Source organism: Loxodonta africana, chromosome 15, assembly GCF_030014295.1.
Source record: "Loxodonta africana isolate mLoxAfr1 chromosome 15, mLoxAfr1.hap2, whole genome shotgun sequence".
In the NCBI taxonomy this organism is placed as follows: Eukaryota; Metazoa; Chordata; class Mammalia; order Proboscidea; family Elephantidae; genus Loxodonta; species Loxodonta africana.
In genome coordinates, this window is record NC_087356.1 from 29,246,243 (window position 1) to 29,266,239 (window position 19,997).

Below are 19,997 nucleotides of genomic sequence, written 5' to 3' on the forward strand. Positions count from 1 at the left end.
CTTTGCTTAATGTTTCAATTTCTTAAAATTAAGAAAATGTTGTAGGTAGGTATTAATTAGGGTGGTGCTTATTACTACATATTATCATATATATGTGTAATATTTTATTATATCTCCCACCTCCTGAGATGTTTCTTTTTAAATGAATTTAATGGGAAGGAACCATATGTCTGGTTGGTAAATTATAGGTTATTCAGATATACAAGTATTTGTTGAACAACTCTGCTTATTATTTGTGTGCTATCTTATTAATGTGTTCAAAACCTTTACTCTTGAGTAATGTAGATGTTGTTTTTGTGTGTGAGTTTAAGGTTTTTAAAAGTGCTTATGTATATTATTACTTTTTCTTTGCATGCTTCTTTCATAATATGTTGACGCCATACAGTTCCTTTGCCGTAATTGAAGCAGAGTGCCTTTCCTGTTTTTATGTAGGAGTCAGGAAGAAAGCCGGGTATATCACTCCAGTCCCTGGGGGCGTTGGTCCCATGACAGTGGCGATGCTAATGAAGAATACCGTCATTGCTGCAAAAAAACTGCTGAGGCTCGAAGAGCGGGACGTGCCAAAGTCTAAAGAGCTTGGAGTAGCATCTAATTAACTGTTGTATCTTCTGTGTGATCACCAGCATTCCAAGCCACTTCAAGAAGCAAAACAGCCCAACAGAAATGTGGTATTTTTGATTGTATTGAAATGGTTGAAAATGATGCTTTGTATTTATCGAAAGCTTAAATGGGTGGGTGTTTGCACACGTAGCTCTGCAGTACCTCCCAGGGGAGCACTCCACTGTCATGCTGGGTCTTAGGATCTAGCCAAGAGCAGCCAGTAACCGAGTGATTAATATGGGGACATTATCACTTTGAGAATGGATGTGTAACTTTGTCAAAACACTTCAGTTGTTAAAATTTGCCTTTCCTAGGATTGCATTTCCCAAGTGCTACTCCAAGAAGAGTTGATACTTTACGTTCCAAACCTGTTGAGTTCAGCTGTTCAAACCAAAGAAAAAGTGTTGCTGGAGAAAATAGTAATTGGGTATAAAAAAATTACCCTGATTTATACGTGTATTGACTGAAAACCAGGTTTGTCTAAATAATATTAAATTGGGTGGGAAGGAAGGAAAGCTACATGTTAATAGTTCTCCTAAGCTGTCACGTTGTGGTTTAGGTAGTCATTTGGAAAACGTTTAGGGTTGTTCTGTTTGTTACTAGCTCTTTTATGTATGTTAGTAATCAGCGAGGTCTCTGATTTTAGTTTTCCAGGACCGAAAAGCTTATTTTATAAATGATGTGTGTTGTCATATTTGGCTTTTGCTATATCTTTAAACTCCATTGTTAAATTTTTGTACTATCAGAGGGTGTCTATATGGTTTCTTGGTATATCTTGAAACTATTTTTGAAAAACAAAACTGATACAGAGTTGGGCTTGTTAATCATTAGGCAGCTTATGTAAGTATGCAACTTATTTTTCCACCAAAGAATTGTCAGTAGCTACCTGCTTTTCTCTGATGTACCTGTTGGCTTTCCTGAAAGGTTTTTAAGAGCTTGAGTTAATAGTTGAATTTAATCAGACCTTGATTAAAGCTTTTAAAATTTTATTTTTTTTTAAATTTTTTTAATAAAACACTTCTGTCTGGTATGGAATGAGTCTTCTGAAATAGTGCACCAGCCTACTACTACCTTAGTAGTTGTCTAACCAGAGGTCGTTTTTCTTATTGAATGTAATCAATGTGGATATTCCTGTGTTTGGTAACAGCCAACCCTAGCCTTAAACAAACGGGTTGAAAGAGCTGTGGAGAAACCAGCCTAGTCCTTTTCGCCTTTTGTCCCAGCAGGTTGTGCCATGCCAGGAGCTTCTTTGGGAAGATTCATTGAAGTAGTTAGTCTTGTTCTAAGTGTTTTCTAAGCCATGTGCTCGATTTATACATTGCAGTGAAGGACTTCTTGATGTGCTTGCTAAGTTCTCTTTCTCTTTCTCCGTATATATAAAGATGAATTTTTTTTAAAGCATTAATTTAATTTGACACAATTTTGAAGGGAAGGTGGTTACTGTGCGTAGTTAGAGGCTAGGGTAAGTAGATAATGTATTCTTAGCCAGGCTGTGTATTTGGACTTTCAGTAAGGCAGAGGTGGGTCCTGCTGTAGGCATCTTGAGGCAGAAAGAGAAAGGAGAACAATTGGAAGCTACCATACTTCCACCTTGTTCCGCTGCCAGCTGGCTTTATTCTTTTGATAGTTTGCTGGAGATGTTTTTGTGAGTGAGGTATAGCTCAGGTCTGTAAGCCATGCCTGCCGATTGACCTAAATTATTAAACATGGAGCAAGATGAACAGATAAGATTAAGTTTTATTGAATTATGGTTACATTACAAGTGGAAAAAAATTACTGACCTACTGCATGGAGTAGTAATAATATGACACCCTGATAAAAGCTACTGAAATTAAAACGTTCACGTATATACAATATCCAAATGACAAATAAGATGAAAATTACAGTGGTCAAATTACAACAACAAAAAATTTAACATTGTAGTTTTCCAGCTTGTTTGATTAATCAAGCACGCTTGCTCCTGAATCCATAATATTTCTACAGTTTAATGTAGACAAAGTGGTATACCAAATCAGCCAGGTTTTAAAACTGAAATGTTAGTCAATTGTTAGCTCTCCCAGGATCGGTACAGATGAAGATAAAGAACTTATACGTCAGAAAGGTGACGGTTCTGGATTAGTGAACAGCTAAGTGGATCTGCTGATAGCAGTAGAAGCGGTAGAGGTTTACAGCTTTACCTCTTGGCAGTATCCCTTGGAAGGGAGCTCTGAGATTTAATTCAACAAACATTTCTTGAGAGCTTTCAAGGGACTGGGCACTATACTAGGCTCTGGGGATTACAGAGGCAATTAACTGACCTGGTACAAGGTGCTAGTGATATAGTGTCATTTGTCTTTAAAAAAAAAAAAAAGGAAAAGGAAAAGGCACCTGCATTTGTCATTTTGAGTAAATGTGTAACTAACCAAAATGATGTACTCTCCAGAGTTGTTCTAGAGAAAGTAAATGACAGATGCGTTGTTTCTACGTGTGAATGTCAGGCATGTGGTTGAGGTTTGTTAAATGTGGTTTGAAGATAAAATGACTGATGCTAAGTTTCATGGGGAAACGGTTTGCTTCATTAGTCCCTGGTTTTACCCTACCCAAATTGCTTCCAATCATTCCTTTCAAATACTTTAATACTGTGAAGTTAAAGTCTTCCAAAATTTGACATTGACTCTGCCTAACATGTAATGCCCACATGAATGGGCATTTGACTTTGGAAATGAGGCCATTGGAAATTTGCAGGAAGGACCTACTCAAATGCCTAAATAAAAAAAAATTTTTGATTCTGGAGGTGAAAGAAAAACCAATGATTCTAATTTAAAAGATCACTTGTTGGTTTAACATACGGTTTGAGATTGCACTTTAACAAGCCCTATTTATTTTAAAAACAGTTTTCCACTGAAATGTGTTGTTGGTTGTTTCACTAACAGACTTTGGAACTGGCTTTTCAATCTCATAAAGCCCTGGTCATGCTCCTGTGTCATAGCAAGGCCGATAATGCAGATGGTTTGAACTTGCATACGACCCTCAGAAAACTGACATGGAAGAAAAGAACAGGAGCTTTTCAACATTTCTTCGTGTGTAAAATTGCAAAACAAAATTCCAGCCTTGGCCTAGTGAAGTAAGAGTATTTTAGTAGTTCTTTCAAGACCATCTAGGATAGTTTAAAATCTAATCTTTAAGAGAAATCTTAACTAGTATTTGTTTTAAAATTGACTCTTGCCTCTTTATCTTACCTATGGTTTTGGGAGGCAAGCATTGCTCTGTTTGTTTCAAGAGAAATGTTATAATTTCTACAGTGGATTGCATTGTGAAATGTGGTATAGCGTTCAACTTTCAGTTACTTTAATAACTACAAGGGAAGAAGAGGGCTTTGCATCTATGTAGTACTTTCATTGACAAATCTCCAGTTTTTTTATCAAGCAGACTAACTCTCTCTGTTTGATGAATAAGGAAACTGAGGCATAGAGCAGTTAAGGGTTTTGACCTAGACTCTCACAATTAAGACTAGACCAAGCCCTCACCCTGTTCACCATCTGGGAGAAGCAGCATCTTCCTAGAGGGTGGTCTCACCATCAGCTTCTCTTCGATATTTGTCCATATCCGTGAAGTCATAGTCTGACTCCATCTCTATCTTCACCTGGGGCATCATAAAGACTGGGCTTCGTGAGTAGTTGAAAGCAGGTGAAGCTGGACAGGAAATTTTGAAGTGCAAGGTGATGCTGGGGGAGAAAAGGAAGGAAAGAAAAAGCATTTGTCCAGTATTTGGTGTTTTTAACACCATCCCCAGAATAGGACTCTAATGCCAGTAGTTCTGTCTTTGCTTGTGAACTCGTAACACATCACAGAAGCCAGCAGTATCCTCTGTCAGCTTGGCTTTAGCCACAGTCATTGAACTGGTCTCACCTTGTTTCAACCTTTTCTTCAAGTTCCTGCTGAAGTGAACTCTCTAAATCACAAACTTGACTGATTGTCTGCTGATGTTTTTCCTTGGTTCCCCACTCTCCAAGGATAGAATCCAAGCTCCTCAGCATGTCAAGACAAGGCCGTCTGTGGTTACACTCTCTTGCCTATGGCTCTAGTTTGAACTGAAGGTTAACTACTCGCCCTCCCAGTGTTCTATGCGCTCCTTGTTCCGTGTGTGTGTGTGTGTGTGTGTGTGTATTTTCCAGTGTGATTCAAGCCTGCTTCCACTACCCTAGATGCCCTTCCTTTTCTTGTTTACTCTTTCCCACATTGTACATTTGGCAGATTCCTATTTATCCTTCCAAGCCTTGCCCAGGTTAAAATCTGCCTCTGAGATTTTCCTAGATTCTCTAGATAAGGCAAACTGCTCCCTTAGACCAGTCCATTCTCCCATTATTCTTGGCTGTATCTGTTTACATGCCTGCCTGTCCATATCAAGGATTAAGTACCCTGTCTGGTAGACCATTGATGCTTATTCTTTGTTCAACTAGATCATGTTTCTAAATATCTCTCTTCACTGAAACTAATTCCTGCTATTTAGTGGTCTTTGCTTCCCTTTATCTTCATAGGTTTAGTAAAACACCAGTGTAGTTGGGAGATGCCATCTCTAGGTAACTGATGTCTGCATTTCTGACCTTGGACTACAGCTTTGTGTGGTTTAAGAGATTTTTTGGGAAGGCCTTTTCCTGGTCCAAATTCTCCCTCCATTGCCTGAAACTGGGGCAATTAGAGATTCAGATTAGTGCAGATTATTTTTAAATGATAATAAATCAGGACAGACAGACTACTTTCCTCCTAACACATTTAGATATAAAGATCAGTGGTGTTAAGGGCCGTGACTGGGGAGGCAGGAGGTGAAGGTAGGTAGGATGGGTGGGGACTAGCTCATCCTTGGGCCCCCTGCTGTGGGAGGGCTGTACTGATGATAGGCTCCTCTTCTCATCCTGGCATTGTGATAAAAGGTTTGACTCATAATTCAGAGGATCCCTTCTAGGTTTTGTAAAATGTTTTGGATAAGCGCCATTTGAGTCTGGAGACTTGTCTGCCTCCAGACTTGGAACAGCCTGTGCTTTTACTAATGTTTGATCTATCCAGGAGGATTCCTGTCCATTTTAGGGGACAGTGTGGGAGTGGGACTGTTACTTTCCCTACCATCCTCCCTAGCAATGGCTGAAACAAAGACTTCCTTGCCTCTGAATTCCTCTTTTCCATTTTTGAGCCCCCCTTGTGTGGAGCCCTGGTGGTGCAGTGGTTAAGAGCTTGGCTGTTAACCAAAAGGTCGGCAGTTCAAACCACAAGCTGCTCCTTGGGAACCCTATGGGGCAGTTCTACTCTGTCCTATAGTGTCACCATGAGTTGGAATCTACTCAATGGCAACAGGTTTGGTTTTTTGTGTGTAATCTAGCAATTCCACTTTTTGCATGGCTGGCTGCACATTAAAAATCAAGGACTCTCACTGTTGGCGTGGGGGCTCCTGGAACCTGAGCCTTGAATCCTTTCTTGACTCTCAGTCTAGTTCCTATCTCCACTTAATCTTTTATACTGTGATTTCCTTGCTAACCTTTCTGACCTTTGCTAATTTAACCATGCTGTTATTTTATTCCATGGAGTATTAAAGTATCTGGTCTTTTGACCCTCAGAATTCATTTATCCTGGAGTCCAATAATGTATACTTAAATCGTGTTTAGGTTGTTTATTTTTTCTCAATATTTTAATTTCTATTCTACCTAATATTTTGTAATAATTTCCTTTTCTAATATTGAATAACTTTGTGTTGTAACTTATGTCAGTAAGAGGGCAAATTTGTTACCTGACATCAGTAGTCAGGTCTGTCAGAGTTTGTCTCCATTTCCCTCTGATTGGTGGACCACCAAAGGGCCTTTTACCAAGACATTGGCTAGCCTGGGAAATCCTAGTCCCTCGACCTTCTTGGTCGATGCTTAGTTTCTTATCTAACACCCAAGGAGTCTACCTAATGGCTTTTACCTTCGATCGAGTTCTGAGTCACTGAAGGAAGAATCAGAGTGAGTAACTCCAACTGGAAGATCTTTTTCCTGGCAGGAAAATGAACAGGTCAGATGGGGAGCAGGTTTGGGGACTATACTGGAGAACATCCTATTTCTCTGGTGCCCTCTCCCCACTTATTTCTCTTTTCTCTAACCTTTGGGCAACACTAAACAAGAGGAATGCTGGGGCCTCAGAGCTAGGTGATTTCTAGCTCAATTATCACTTAATCCAGAAGGCTCTTGGATAGGTTAGGGGGGGGTTGAAGAATGGGGAGGACCAGGGAAGAGTGAAAAGGAATGATGGAAGTATACAAATGGCAGTGGGGGAAGGAAAGTGAGAAACTCAAAAGGAAGAGGTACCTATGATGGCAAGCAGTGATGAGAAGCCCTTCAAGGGCCCTTAGTACTGGTGGGACCCCTGGCTACCCACCACTAATCTGGGACTTTGAGGAAAGTGGTAAGCCCTATATTTAGAGCACTGAGGTGGGGATCTAGGCTGAAATCTTTACAAATACTCCCAGGACATGACGTGCCTTGATGACAATAGGGAGCTGAGGCTGGGAGGGGTTAAAGGCAACAACAGAATCTCCCAGCATCTTCATAAGCAATGCTTGATCCCTCCTAGGCAACCTCCCTTTCAGCAGATGGAAAGTGCTTTCATTTATGCTGAATCAGAACCTAAACACTGGAACCTTCAGTTCTGATTAATTTATAGTCGACATGTGGCCTGGTTGTCTAAAGGGGACAATTCGACTCTGATTTGAGCTCTAAATCATTTCAACAATCACTGGAGAGAATGAGCAGGCTCAGTGGGCCATGTTTGGACTGACATGGTCTGAAAATACCCAAGAGAGAAAATGGGAAGAATGGGTGTTGTGCATAAAGTGAAGATTGATCATTAGCATCTGCAGAGTTTGATTTGGGGTTTCCATCTGATTGGAGTCCCAGTTCTTGGGGCCCAGTTCTCTTTGAACTCTGCTTAGCACAGGACTCCTCTAACATCCAAGACCATGAAATCCCCCTGAGTTATGAATGAAGTTCCTCCAGGAAAAGGGCTGGAGGATTAGGAAATAGGAAGGGACAGATACCATGTGTTTTTACTTACTGGCAATGCAGTGGATACCGTTTTGGGGATCTGACTGGACACTTTCCATGGGAATCTTTATAACTGAGGGAGGAGGGAACTGGGGCTGGAGAGAAACAGTGGGAAAAGCGGATAAACACCACCAATACAACAGCTTTGGCTTTCTTGCCAAGAAGGAAAATACATGCAAACCACCATCTTCTTCACACCCAGGTTAAACAGGGGATGACAAATACTCTGAGGCCCACACAGTCCACTGCCCAGACACTGGACAGGACAGAAGAGGATTCTCCCAGGAATGTTACTTATCAGACAGTTCATCTGTCACAGTAACAAGTCATTTGGAAATGGACCTCACACAATAGCTGTGTTGTAAAGACATGTGTAAAATAAAGGTGTGTACGTTGAATCCTGTTTTCCACTGAATAGATCATATAATCCAGAGGTGCTTTTTCCCAACCCTGAAATAGTTTCTGCCACATGATAGCCACTCAAATATGTATTGGATGAATCATTGAAAGGATAAATATTTGTCTTTAAAAGGCAATTCGACTCTTAGTTTCTTTGCTTTCTCCAGAACCTACTTTTGCAAGTCATTTACCAAAAAACATAAGAGTGAATTATGGGACTCTTTCTTTCCTGGGAGAGGACAGTAATCAAGGACCAGGGAGGGTTTGGCAGATCGCTACCATCACAGATGGCTCAATCATTACCATTTCATCAGCAACGATTTGCCTTTGCCTGTGAACAGCTTTCATTTACAAAAGGCAAGATCAGTAGGAAAACAGGGCAAGGTGGATTCAGGGGATGGTGATTTGGGTCAAATCGGGAGAATGAGAGCCGGACACGGTACGAGGAGGTTGCATGGGTAGCTTAGTATACTGGGAAGACCATCGTCAGATTCAAAGTCAGAAACAATTCCCTCTTAGACATTCAGCTATAGGTCCATCTTGGGTAAGTCACTTCCCTTTTGGGGGACAGTTTCATCATCTATAACGAGTAATTGAACTACACAATCTTTCAGCCAAAAGCGTTGTGATTTACTATACTCTCTGCACCAGCTCCTTGTCTGTTGGCTCTCTGAGTGTTTTCAAGGGTGGATGGGGAAGAAACATGGGGTAAGAGAGGGGTAGATGAGACAACCAGGTGGTCCCAGACATCTGGGGAATAGAGCTACTCAGCGTGGAAACATGTCTCTTCTCCACCCTCTACTATACCCTTGAGGCTGGTCAGGCAAAATCACCTGTCCAGGGGTCCAGTGTATGCCCTACCTACTCATGAGTCCCCATCAGACCCTTCCCTCAAGACAACCTCCATTCTCTGGAGGTCCATCCTCATAACTTCCCCCCATGATGGAGCCTAGTCTTTTGTCCGGTTCCCTCAGGGACCTGTGCTGCTGTTGATAGCCCACAGTGATGGACAAAAGGGGACAGCTAATCAGATTTTTCTGGGGTGGGGGGGGGGGGGGCTCTAGTCACTCTGGCCCACCTCGAGTAAGTTCACATGAACGGGTGAGCTCTCAGCAACCCAGACCATGACAAACAGAAGCTTCAGCTCATCCTGTACTGGGTCCCAGAGGTGCTGCAGGCCACCTGAGGAGCCATCCCCTCCCCGCCCTGGCAGAGGTGGCAGGAGGGTCTCTTGATCTCTCCCTCTGCCCAGGCCTCACATTCTCCCCACCTCCTCATCGCCATCCTCATGGGCCCCTTTTCTTTTCTTCTTCTTGTCGGTCTCCTTCTTCTCCTTTTCTGGGAGGATATTGTCAATCCAGGCCAGATCATGCTGGGAGAAGATGAAGTCCAGAAGCCTTCGGACTATGATGAGGCCCAGGATCTGGGGGGGAGGGGGACAGATAGACAGGCTGAAGTTTTGTGGGAGTTCAGAGAACCGTGGGGTCAATGCCCCACGCTTGGGCCCAGTTTTTCCCCCTCACTGAGCTGGTTCAGGGACTTTTTCTGGTCAGGAGGGCTTGGAGCCATTCCAAAGCTCCTGTCTGCCACTATTCACCCTACCCTTCACCATGGTTCCTCCCATTTGGTCTTTCCTCAGGCGAGTGACCATGTCTATCAGTGACTGAGAGAGACAGGGCCTTGATCAGCCGAGGGAGGAGACCGGGGGCTGAAGAACTATGTTATTGTTGGCTGTCACTGAGTGGGCCCCTGACTCACGGAGACCCCATGCACAATGAAATGAAATGCTGCCCAGTCCTGTGCTAACCCTATAATTGGTTGCAGATCAGATCATTGTGATCCATAGGGTTTTCACTGGGTGATTTTCAGAAGTAGATCACCAGGCCTTTCTTCCTGGTCTCTTATTTGGAAGTGCCACTGAAACCTGTTCAGCATCACAGCAACTCACAAGACTGTACCGACAGACAGGCGGTGGCTGAGCATGAGCTGCATTGGCCAAGAATCGAACTCTGGTCTCCCATATGGAAGGTGAGAATTCTGCCACTAGTTGTCTTTAAATCGGTGGTTCTCAAACTTTAGTCTGCTGCACCAGAATCACCTGAAGCACTAGTTACAACGCAAGATTGCTGGGCTCCACCTCCAGAATTTCCCACCTCCAGAATTTCCGATGCAGTAGGTTGGGGTGGGGCCTGGGGATTTGCATGTCTAACACGCAAGCTCTCACAGGATCTTGAGGCTGCTGGTCTGGGGACCACACCTTGAGAACCACTACTTTAATTCACTCCTTCCTCTGCCCCCATATCTGAGAGCTGCAAATCTCTGTTTACAACAGCTGTTTGAAAAGTGTGCCGGGATATCTGGAATTCTTAAAGGTTTAGAAAGTTTGATTCCATTCCAGATGAACAAATTAAAGGGAAAAAAGGTCTGCTCATTAGGGGAAGACTACTATAACTTAAAGCTGACATCTTAATAAGCTCAGTGGGCTCAAGATAAAAAAAAAAAAAAAAAAAACCCAGGGATAGCTAGTTGTAAATATTGTCCTTTCGCCACCAAGAACTGGCCATGAAATGAGGTCAGGGAGAAAACCATCCAGCTGGACTCAACGATGGCTCTTCGCTGACACTGCTCCTTGGGAGTAATTGCAGCTGTGGAGTTGGACAGAACTGGGTTTTGAAAATTCTAGCTCTGAAAACAAACCAGTGGCTGCTAAGGAGAGGGGTGTGGGAAAGGGGTGTCTAAACAGGGGCAGCACGAGGGAATTTGGGAAGTGACAGAACTGTTCTGCATCATGACTGTGGTGGCGGAACACCACTTCTGCATTTGTCAAAACTCATAGGGCCCCAAAGAATAAATTTTACTATATGTAAATTTAAAATAAATCAATGTGTGTGTGGGTTGGGGGAGATGGATCCTGGCCCTGCCCCTTCCTGGTTTTGTGACTTGGGTCACTCACTCATTCTCTTTGGGCCTCAGTTTTCTCATCTGAAAAACGGGGTTACTAAGAGTACTTCAAGGAGCCCTGGTGGCACAGTGGTTAAGTGCTCGCCTGCTAACCTAAAGGCGGTGGTCTGAATCCACCTAGCTAGCAGCTCTGTGGGAGAAAGATGTGGTAGTTTGCTTCTGTAAAGATTGCAGTTTTGGAAATCTTGTGAGTAGGAAATGACTGACTGTACACAACAACAGTACTTCAGGGGTTGATGTGAGGACCTAGGAAACCACTGTCAACGTAATTGTTACTACTGTTATGCTTTCTCCTCTCCCTTCTCCCATCCTGTCTGAAGCCCGAGGGCCCTCCTTGGAGTGGTGGTTCTCAACCCTGGCTGCACGTTTCTGTTCACCCATAGCTTACTGGAAGCCCTGGTGGTGTAGTGGTTAAGAGTTCAGCTGCTAACTAAAAGGTCAGCAGTTTGAATCCACCAGACACTTCTTGGAAGCCCTATGGGGCAATTCTACTCTGTCCTAGCGAGTTGCTATGAGTCAGAATCAACTGACCGCAATGTTTTTTTTAATAGTCTCACTAAAAACACCCTTGTTTGTCTGAGTTCCTCAACAGATTCTGATTGAATTGATCTGGGGTGAGGCCCCGGCATGCATAGTTTTAAAAGCTCTGCTGTGATCCTTGTGAGCAGCCAGTCAAGAACCATGAACTTGGAGTCCTCCAGGACTCCAAGAACTGTGGAATTCCACTTCTGAATCCTCACTTGGGCCCTAAGCCAGGCCAGCCAGGGCTTCTCCCCCATCCCCAGGCCCAGGCTCAGGTGGGATCATCTAGGGGCCAGAGACATGATGTTGTTGGCTATTTTTTTCCTTTTTGGAATAATTTCAAACTTACATAAAATTTGCAAGAACGGTCAACAAACCGCATACCCAAATGTTACATTAACGTCATTGGGATTTGAAGTTCTTCATCTCTGATCCTAGTTTTTTCTTCTTTTCTTTTTTCCCCCCACTATCTGTTCAAATTCAGTTATTTTGAATGGTGAAGAAGATTCATATTTAGCAAGGATCTACTTCTGAGATTGGTTTGAAATCGACAGTGGGGAGGCGAGGTGTCCTTCCTGAATGCATCTGGCTTCTCTGTCCCTCCCCGGAGCAGAGCAGGGAGGTGGGGTGGCTTTAGCACTCCTGCTGCGTTGCCCCGACCTTAGCTGGGTGGCGGTGGGCTGGGGGTCACGGCAGGGTGCACCCATGGCACAGACACTCCTTCCTCTCCATGCCCCCGCCCCCTTCATTTGACCTGGACTTGGTCAGTGCCTGCTCTGTGGCCCCGAGGGCGTTAGGCCTTCTGCCATCTGCAAGGCGAACCTCCAAGCAGGAAGGGGAAGCCGGGCCACCTTACCATGACCGGGAAGATGATGGCAGCCATGGTGGACTTGAGGATCCAGAGCACCGCCAGGCAGAGGATTTGCACCAGGGTGAAGAGGTGGATGCGGCGCAGGGGCACGTGCCTCAGGAAGGCGTGGTCCGGCTGGTGCTTGGCCGGCATCAGGAAAAGCTTGCAGCGGTCCCAGAACTGGGAGGAGAGCGAGGCCTCAGCCGGGCAGTGGGGCCCTAGGTGGGCCTCCTGGGACGGGGGCTGAGGGAGGGGGCCGCGATGGGGTCCCGCAGAGGGGGACCCTGGTCAGGCCTTAAGGTCCCACAGTAGGGGGCCTGGAGGTGTCTAGGAGGACACAGAGGGGTCGTCAGGGGGAACCTGAACCCTGGGTGCGAGGTACAGCCCTGGAACTGGCCGCAAATGATCACTGTCCCAAGGAAATGCAACTTGCTGGCAACACAACCTATCTGAGACATACTGGGGTATCGTGGTGAATAAAAAACAAAGCAAAATGTCTTCGGTGGGAGTTGCCTTAGGAAAGCTGAGGAGTGTAGTGAAATGCCCATGGGAGTCAAACGGATCTGGCTTTTGAATCCTGAACCTAAGTTTTCCCATTTGTAAAATGGGGATCAGAGGGCCTATCTCATAGGGTAATTATGTAGATTAAATTATATAACATCTAGAAGGCACCTACTATAGTTATTTTGCCTTGCACATAGTAAATGGCAGGGTTATTATACTATTATTCTTTCACTGAACTGGGAAAATGCCTCGGTGACATGGAACCAGACATAGGATGCTGACTGCAGATTCAAATTAGCCTGGGGAGAGAAAGCCTTACCTGGATGCCATTCAGGGAGGCCACGCCCATGTAGAGGAAGACTCCATACAGCACTGGCATGGGGATGTACTGAAATGAGAGGCAGGGAAGCAGAACCTTGGACTGTGGCCTCCATGTTGTGGCTGACGGTGTCTGCCAAGCCATGGAGGCAGCCTGGCCTGCCCCTGGCCCTCTCCATATGGAGGAGGAGCTGGATGTTTGGAGGAGCTGAGTGTCTGAGAGCAGACCTGCAGCCAGAGTGTTGGTAGGGTGGGAGATGAGGGTCTCTGGGCTCTACTGTCCCTTCTCTAGCTGAGGTAGTTAGTCCAGAGTGCAGCTGTTCTCCCTGCCTGTCCCCCTTCCACCCTTCTGGATGCCATGTGGTCTGCTGAAGACATAACTTCCGCAAAGTGGGAAAATGCCACACATTCCCACCCCCATCATTTCTGTCAGCCCCTTCCCAACTCTAGTCCCAGCTGAGGGCACCCTCCTGAAGCTGCTCTGCTCAGAGTGGAGGCTTACAGGGTGCTTGGGACTCTTAGTGAGCCGATCTACGTTAGCAGGGAGTACCAAAGAACCAGAACCAAAAACCCATTGCTGTCGAGTCGGTTCCAACTCATAACGACCCCACAGGACAGAGTAGAACTGCCCACAGGGTTCCCAAGGCTGTAATCTTTATGGAAGCAGATGGCCACATCCTTCTCCTGCAGAGTGACTGATGGTTTCAAACTGCCAATCTTTGGGTTAGCAGCTGAGCCCTTAACTACTGAACCACCAGGGCTCTGAGTACCAAAGACACTTAACAGTATCATCCATCATAACCAGTTGCCATCGAGTCAGCTCTGACTCATGGCGACCCCATGTGTATCAGAGTAGAATTGTGCTCTATAGGGTTTTTCCGAAAATATGTTGCCAGGCCTTTCTTATGAGGCACCTCTGGGTGGACTTGAACCTTCAACCTTTCAGTTAGCAGCTGAGCATGTTAACCGTTTACACCACCTGAGGACTTCTCATCCATCACCCATGCTCAGAAAAAAAGAAGCAAAACACAAGAGTATAAACTAACAACCGACTAACTACAAATGTTTGCTGGGTACCTTTCCTTCTAAACATACATACAGGCAGCTTGTTTGCTTTTACAAAAATGGAATCACAGCATTCATACTGTTCTACCATCATCATTACAAATCTTTACATGCCTTTCGAGGTATCTCTCTGGTGTTTATCTAAGCTGGCTTTCTGCTTCTCTTCTGCTTTCCCTTGTCTGGACCTGTGACTCACCGCTATGAACAAAGGTTGCTCTACCTTTCACTCAGGTTGCCCTGTTGGAACTCCCTGAAGAGCACAAAACACTATGCCAGTACAGAGTACCCAACTTTTGTTGTTGTTGTTGGGTGCTATTGAGTTGATTTCGACTCGTAGTGACCCCATGTGACAAAGCAGAACTGCCTCATAGGATTTTCCAGGCTGTAATCTTTACTGGAGCAGATCGCTAGGTCTTTCTTCCGTGGAACTGCTAGGTGGATTTGAACCGTCAGTCTTTCAGTAACCAGCTGAGTGATTAACTGTTGTGCTACCAGGCCTCCTTGTCCAACTCTTAGATGCATTTAAGAATGTCAATAAATCTAACTAAATAAATAACCTTTCTTTTAAGTCAACCAGACTGGGCTCATTTTTTAACACAAAGCATCATTTGGATCCATATGCTGTAAACTAATTATTTGAACTAAAAAGTAAAGAAAGTAAATATAGGGCCATTGCATGATTCTGTTTGTACATGGCTTGTGAGATTTTTGCCTACTTATGAAACAAGGTAAATGTTCCAATGAACAACACTGTCATGAATGGAATCATGTCCCCCCGCCCCGAAATGTGTGTATCAATTTAGCTGGGCCATGATTCCTGGTACTGTGTGATTTTCCTATATGTTGTAAATCCTGCCTCTACGGTGTTAATGAGGGAGGATGGGCAGCAGTTGTGTTAGTGAGGCAGGATTCAATCTACAAGATTGGATTGTGCTTCAGGCAATCTCTTGAGATATGAAAGAAGTGAGCAGAGAAACAGGGGAACCTCATGCCACGAAGAAAGCAGTGCCAGGAGCAGAGCGTGTCCTTTGGACCCAGGGTCCCTGTGGGAGAAGCTCCTAGTCTGCAAGAAGACTGATGAGAAGGCTGAAAGAGAGAGAAAGCCTTCCCCTGGAGCTGACACCCTAAATTTGGACTTTTAGACTACTTCACTGTGAAGAAATAAATTTCTCTTTGTTAAAGCCATCCACCTGTAGAATTTCTGTTATAGCAGCACTAGGTGACTAAGACAAACACTGTCCAAATCACCCTCAAAGTATGGGAGCGATTGAGGGAGAAATAAAATCTTAAATAAAAAAATGAGCTGAACTCTGTAATAACACAAGTTTAAGATGGCTTAAAACTTGCCTTTTGCCCTAATGAGTATGAAGTCCACATCAAACAGGAGAACTAGGCCAAGTCTTAGATAATTTTTAGTTATCACTAACTAATTATAAAGTCACCTTATTATCAAGCCTAGGAAATTTTTCTCAGTCCTCTGATTTGCAGGCTCAAGCAAATTTCTCAGCAAATTCCAAAGGTCCATGCCATCAAACTCCTACCAGTGACTGGGCTGTAATCTAGATTTCTAGATTAATCCTTATAAATACTCCTTTCATCCCCAGGGAAAGGCTCTTTTCAAATATTAATGATACAGTAAAGTGGCAAAAATATATGTTTGCTGTCAGCTTTATACCACCAGTTAACGCCATCAACAACGATCACAATCCCACAACCATAAGGATATCAGAGCCTACTTGTACAATTTGAGGCTGAGACTAGAAGAACACATGGGGCCCAGAGGGGGAACTTCTGATGTTGTCAGGAGTTCCTCTGAGGCAGAATGCAGAAATCCACAGTCTTTAAAAGCTATGACAAGTTTCCAGCAAAGAAACAAAAAAACCTTGGGATGGACTGGCAATCTGCAGAGCTGAGCATGGAAGTCGTTAATGTCGCTCATCAAAATCACGCCCACTTTGGCCCCCAGCGCCCCCATTTGGCAAGATAACCAAATGTTTGAAAATTGATGGAAGGACTGCAGGGGATCACCAATCCTCTAATAATAAACATTACGGTATCTAATGTCAGTAGAACCATTCATCATAGATACCTAGAGACAGGGAGGGAGGGAAAGAGAGAGAAGAGAGATGATTTAGCTCCTTGCTACTCAAAGTGTGGTCCTTGGACCAACAGCATTGTTATCACCAGGAAGCTTGTTAAAAATGCAGAATTTTGGGCCCTACCCCAGGCCTATCAAATCATTATTTGCATTTAACAAGATACCTGTTGCCATTGAGTCAATTCCGACTCATGGTGACCCCATGCGTTAGAGAGTAGAATTGCTCTATTGGGTTTTCTTGGCTGAAATCTTTATGGAAAGGAGTCTCTGGGTGGGGCAAATGGTTAAGTGCTTGACTACCAGCCCAAGGGTTGGTGGTTTGAATCCACTCAGGGGCACTTCAGCAGACATGCCTGCTGATCTGCTTCCGAAAGGTGGTAGCTTTGAAAACCTTATGGAGCAGTTTTACTTTGCACGCATGGGGTCTCCATGAGTTGGAATAGACTCAATCACACAAAAAACAACAACAATCTTTACGGAAGCAGTTTTCTAGGCCTTTCTTCTGTGATGCTGCTGGGTGGGTTTGAACTACCAAACTCTAGGTCAGCAACTGATTGTCAACCTCTTGTACCACCCAGGCTCTGTATTTATCGAGACACCGGGCGATTTTTATCCTTATCAAAATTCAAGGCACATACAGCAGAACTCTGCTGGAGGAATTGGTACACAAAGAGATACAGTTAATAACTGATATACCCATTGTTGCTCAGTTGATTCCAACTCATAGTGACTGTATAGGACAGAGTAGAACTGCCCCATAGAGTTTCCAAGGAGCAGCTGGTGAATTCAAACTGCAGACCTTTTAGTTAGCAGTGGAGCTCTTAATCACTGTGCCCCCAGGGCTCCAATAACTGATATAGAAACAATAAAAACAGAAACACTAACTAGGTACTAGGATCTAATTTGTACTCTCTAAAACCAGGAGCATTTGGAGGACTGCTCTGCTGGCTACATAAACAAGAATTAAAGATTTTAACTAAAGTTTGGACTTGGGTAGATGGCTCCCCACTCTAAGTTCCCTGTGGATCTAATACTCAGCTATGCCTAACTGGACAGACATGGGCACACTTACAGCTGCAAAAAGTTAATCAAGCTTTATGGAAAAATTCTTTTCACTGGAAATAAGTGCTGAGTAGTTTTACTCTAGAACCTTAAAAAAAAAGAACCTTAGCTCTGGATTAAATTATATTATATTATATTCTTCAACTGGCTATACCAAAGAGATGAAATTATCTTTTCCTTAACTTAAAATCAATCTTATATTTAGTACCTCTCAATATCAGCTAGTAAGAATGATTTAATTACTTAAATAACAATTTTAAAAGCCTAGCTTTATAAATATATATAGCTTGATACAATCAAATCAGCAATTCTAAATCTTAGGATCAATAAAAATCCAGGGAAGTCTGCTATTAAATTTATCAAATGGATTAACTGGAGGCTAAATAAAATGACATTAGGCTTTTTTCCACTCTTGTTGTACATTCATGACTGAATACAGAGATGCTCTCAGAGCATTCAGAGCTATGTGGACCCACGAAAACTTCTCTGTGAACGTTTCCCCACACCTGGCATCTTAGCCCACTTATAAAGCCCATTTATTTTTTATAAGATGCATGAATTAATACAGAAATACATTCCATCGCTGGAAACAGTTGCAACATTTGAGCCAAGAGCTGAAACAGAAGGAAGTTTCCATTATTGCTGAAAATGCATCACCCAAGAACGGGCAATGTGACCACACAAAGCTATGATCCTCGACAGCTTTGGCAACGGCAAACCATACACACACAACTGCTTTCATTTCAGTTAATTATACCCCTGAGGGCATGCTATCAGCATAAAACAAAATTCATCACAATCAGATATGTCAAATATCTAAACGTAAAAAGCCTAGAAACCTCATAATTTATGTGTCCATAAAATCATTGATCCCATTGTAAATGGAACTAAAGGAGGGAAGCTGTAGTGACATTTTCTAATTGCTCTGTGATCTACTCAAATGTGATCAAGCCCATGACATCAAATTACTATCAGTGATTAGGGTGCGATCTAGAATTCTAGATGAATCAGCATATATCTTCCTTGAGTCCCCAGGGAAAAGCTCTTTTCAAATATTAATGACTCAGTAAAGTGGCAAAAAGGTACTTCTGTTGTCAGCTGGTGAGAAGCGACAGAATAGCTGACCATATTCAGCAGTATGCCTGGGAATCACATAAGGTCTGCTTCTCTAACACCGGAACATGAACTTTGCTCTGTGCCAAATGATTATGGGGACTTTTGGTCCCTACAGTATGCTGTTCTTAGATCCCAGCTTCTTTTTATACAAACGTTTGCCTGTTAAAGAGTATCAGGACAGACAAGCACAATGGTTGGTGCTTTAGAATCTTCTCCACAAAAGTAAATATTCCCTGGCCATTTCACATGAACTCAGAACAAAATGCCTGCCCACCTGCATGTAATCTGTCCCTTGTGCAATGGAAAACCCCTTAAAAACATACCCAACTTCAAACATACTGCTCAGGTGTGCTCAGCCCAGAAGTAATAAAAAAAAAAAAAAAAAACCTTATTAAAAACACAAAACAACCCATTAACATGATGGTTCTTTAGTCTTTTGGTTTTTACAAGGTCACCCCTGAGTGAGCTATTTTGAGATCTTCAAAGTGGGAAAATATTTGCAAAACGTTGAGACGAGCTTAATTTAAGAAATGAAAGTCTTTTGTAGGTACTAATCAAGGGACCAGAGCCCTGATGGTGCAGTGGTTAAGAGCTCGGCTGCTAAACAAAAGGTCAGCAGTTCAAATCCACCAGCCACTCCTTGGAAACTGTATGAGGCAGTTCTACCCTTTCCTATAAGGTCACTATGACTCAGAATCCACTCAATGGCAAAGGCTTTGGTTTGGTTGGTTTGGAATCAAGGTACCAGGCAATGTCTAATTCTGTTATACATGAGGGCACCATGAGTCTGAGCCAACTGGATGGCAACTAACAACAATCAGAGGAAAGCAAGATTGGTAGGTTAGTGGCTGGAATGGAGAGAGATGGAGGAACCTGGTTGGAACACTTTTTTCCCAACCAGAAAGGGACCATTCTGGGGAACTCATGCTCCAAATGTACTCGTGTTTGATTTCGTGTCTACCAGCTGGACTGGAAGGACACAAGCAAGAGGAGCTTTGAACTGTGTGGGAAAGTTGTTTATATGCCCAAGACCTGCAAGGCAGAGGAGCAGCACACAGGCCCCAAGAAACAGCCAGAGAAGCCTCCCCCTGCAAGCCGAATTTTTGAATAATTTTTTTAGAATGACTTTTTTTTTTTAATTGTATTTTTGGTGACAGCTTACACAGCAAGTTTAGTTCCCTTTTAACAATTTCTGTACATATCGTTCAGTGACATTGGTTACATTTTTCACAATGTGTCAGCATTCTCGTTATTTCTATTCTGGTTGTTCTGTTCCCAGAATGTTCCACACTCTTCCCCACCCCTCACCTTCTTATCTTTGCTTTAGGGTAAATATTGACTGTTCACATGTATCTGTCCTATAGGGTTGCTATGAGTCCGAATCGACTCAATGGCGGTGATGGTGGGGTTCTCACATAGATAATTATTTAAAGGAGCACAGTACTCATAGGTG

The 19,997-nt window shown here is 43.5% G+C and overlaps 2 protein-coding genes across 7 annotated transcripts in view; one reads left to right on the forward strand and one right to left on the reverse strand.

The window, feature by feature from the left end:
• The window catches only part of MTHFD2 (methylenetetrahydrofolate dehydrogenase (NADP+ dependent) 2, methenyltetrahydrofolate cyclohydrolase), a 34,222-nt gene extending 23,651 nt beyond the window's left edge, over window positions 1-10,571 (forward strand). For all 5 annotated transcript variants that reach the window (XM_064268751.1, XM_023552785.2, XM_003413687.4 and 2 more), the window contains one exon: window positions 433-10,571. In XM_064268751.1, the coding sequence (XP_064124821.1) occupies window positions 433-596 (164 nt within the window). In that variant the 3' untranslated portion in view covers window positions 597-10,571. The remainder of the gene's footprint in view (window positions 1-432) is intronic.
• Window positions 6,568-19,997, reverse strand: part of SLC4A5 (solute carrier family 4 member 5) — a 91,559-nt gene continuing 78,129 nt past the window's right edge. The window contains exons 21-25 of one of the 2 annotated variants that reach the window (XM_064268750.1): window positions 13,205-13,273; window positions 12,388-12,561; window positions 9,319-9,471; window positions 7,660-7,744; window positions 6,568-6,602 (exon numbers count right to left, since the gene is read on the reverse strand). In XM_064268750.1, the coding sequence (XP_064124820.1) occupies window positions 6,568-6,602; window positions 7,660-7,744; window positions 9,319-9,471; window positions 12,388-12,561; window positions 13,205-13,273 (516 nt within the window). Of the gene's footprint in view, window positions 6,603-7,659; window positions 7,745-9,318; window positions 9,472-12,387; window positions 12,613-13,204; window positions 13,274-19,997 lie in introns of both variants that reach the window. The other variant, XM_064268749.1, reaches the window with a different exon arrangement.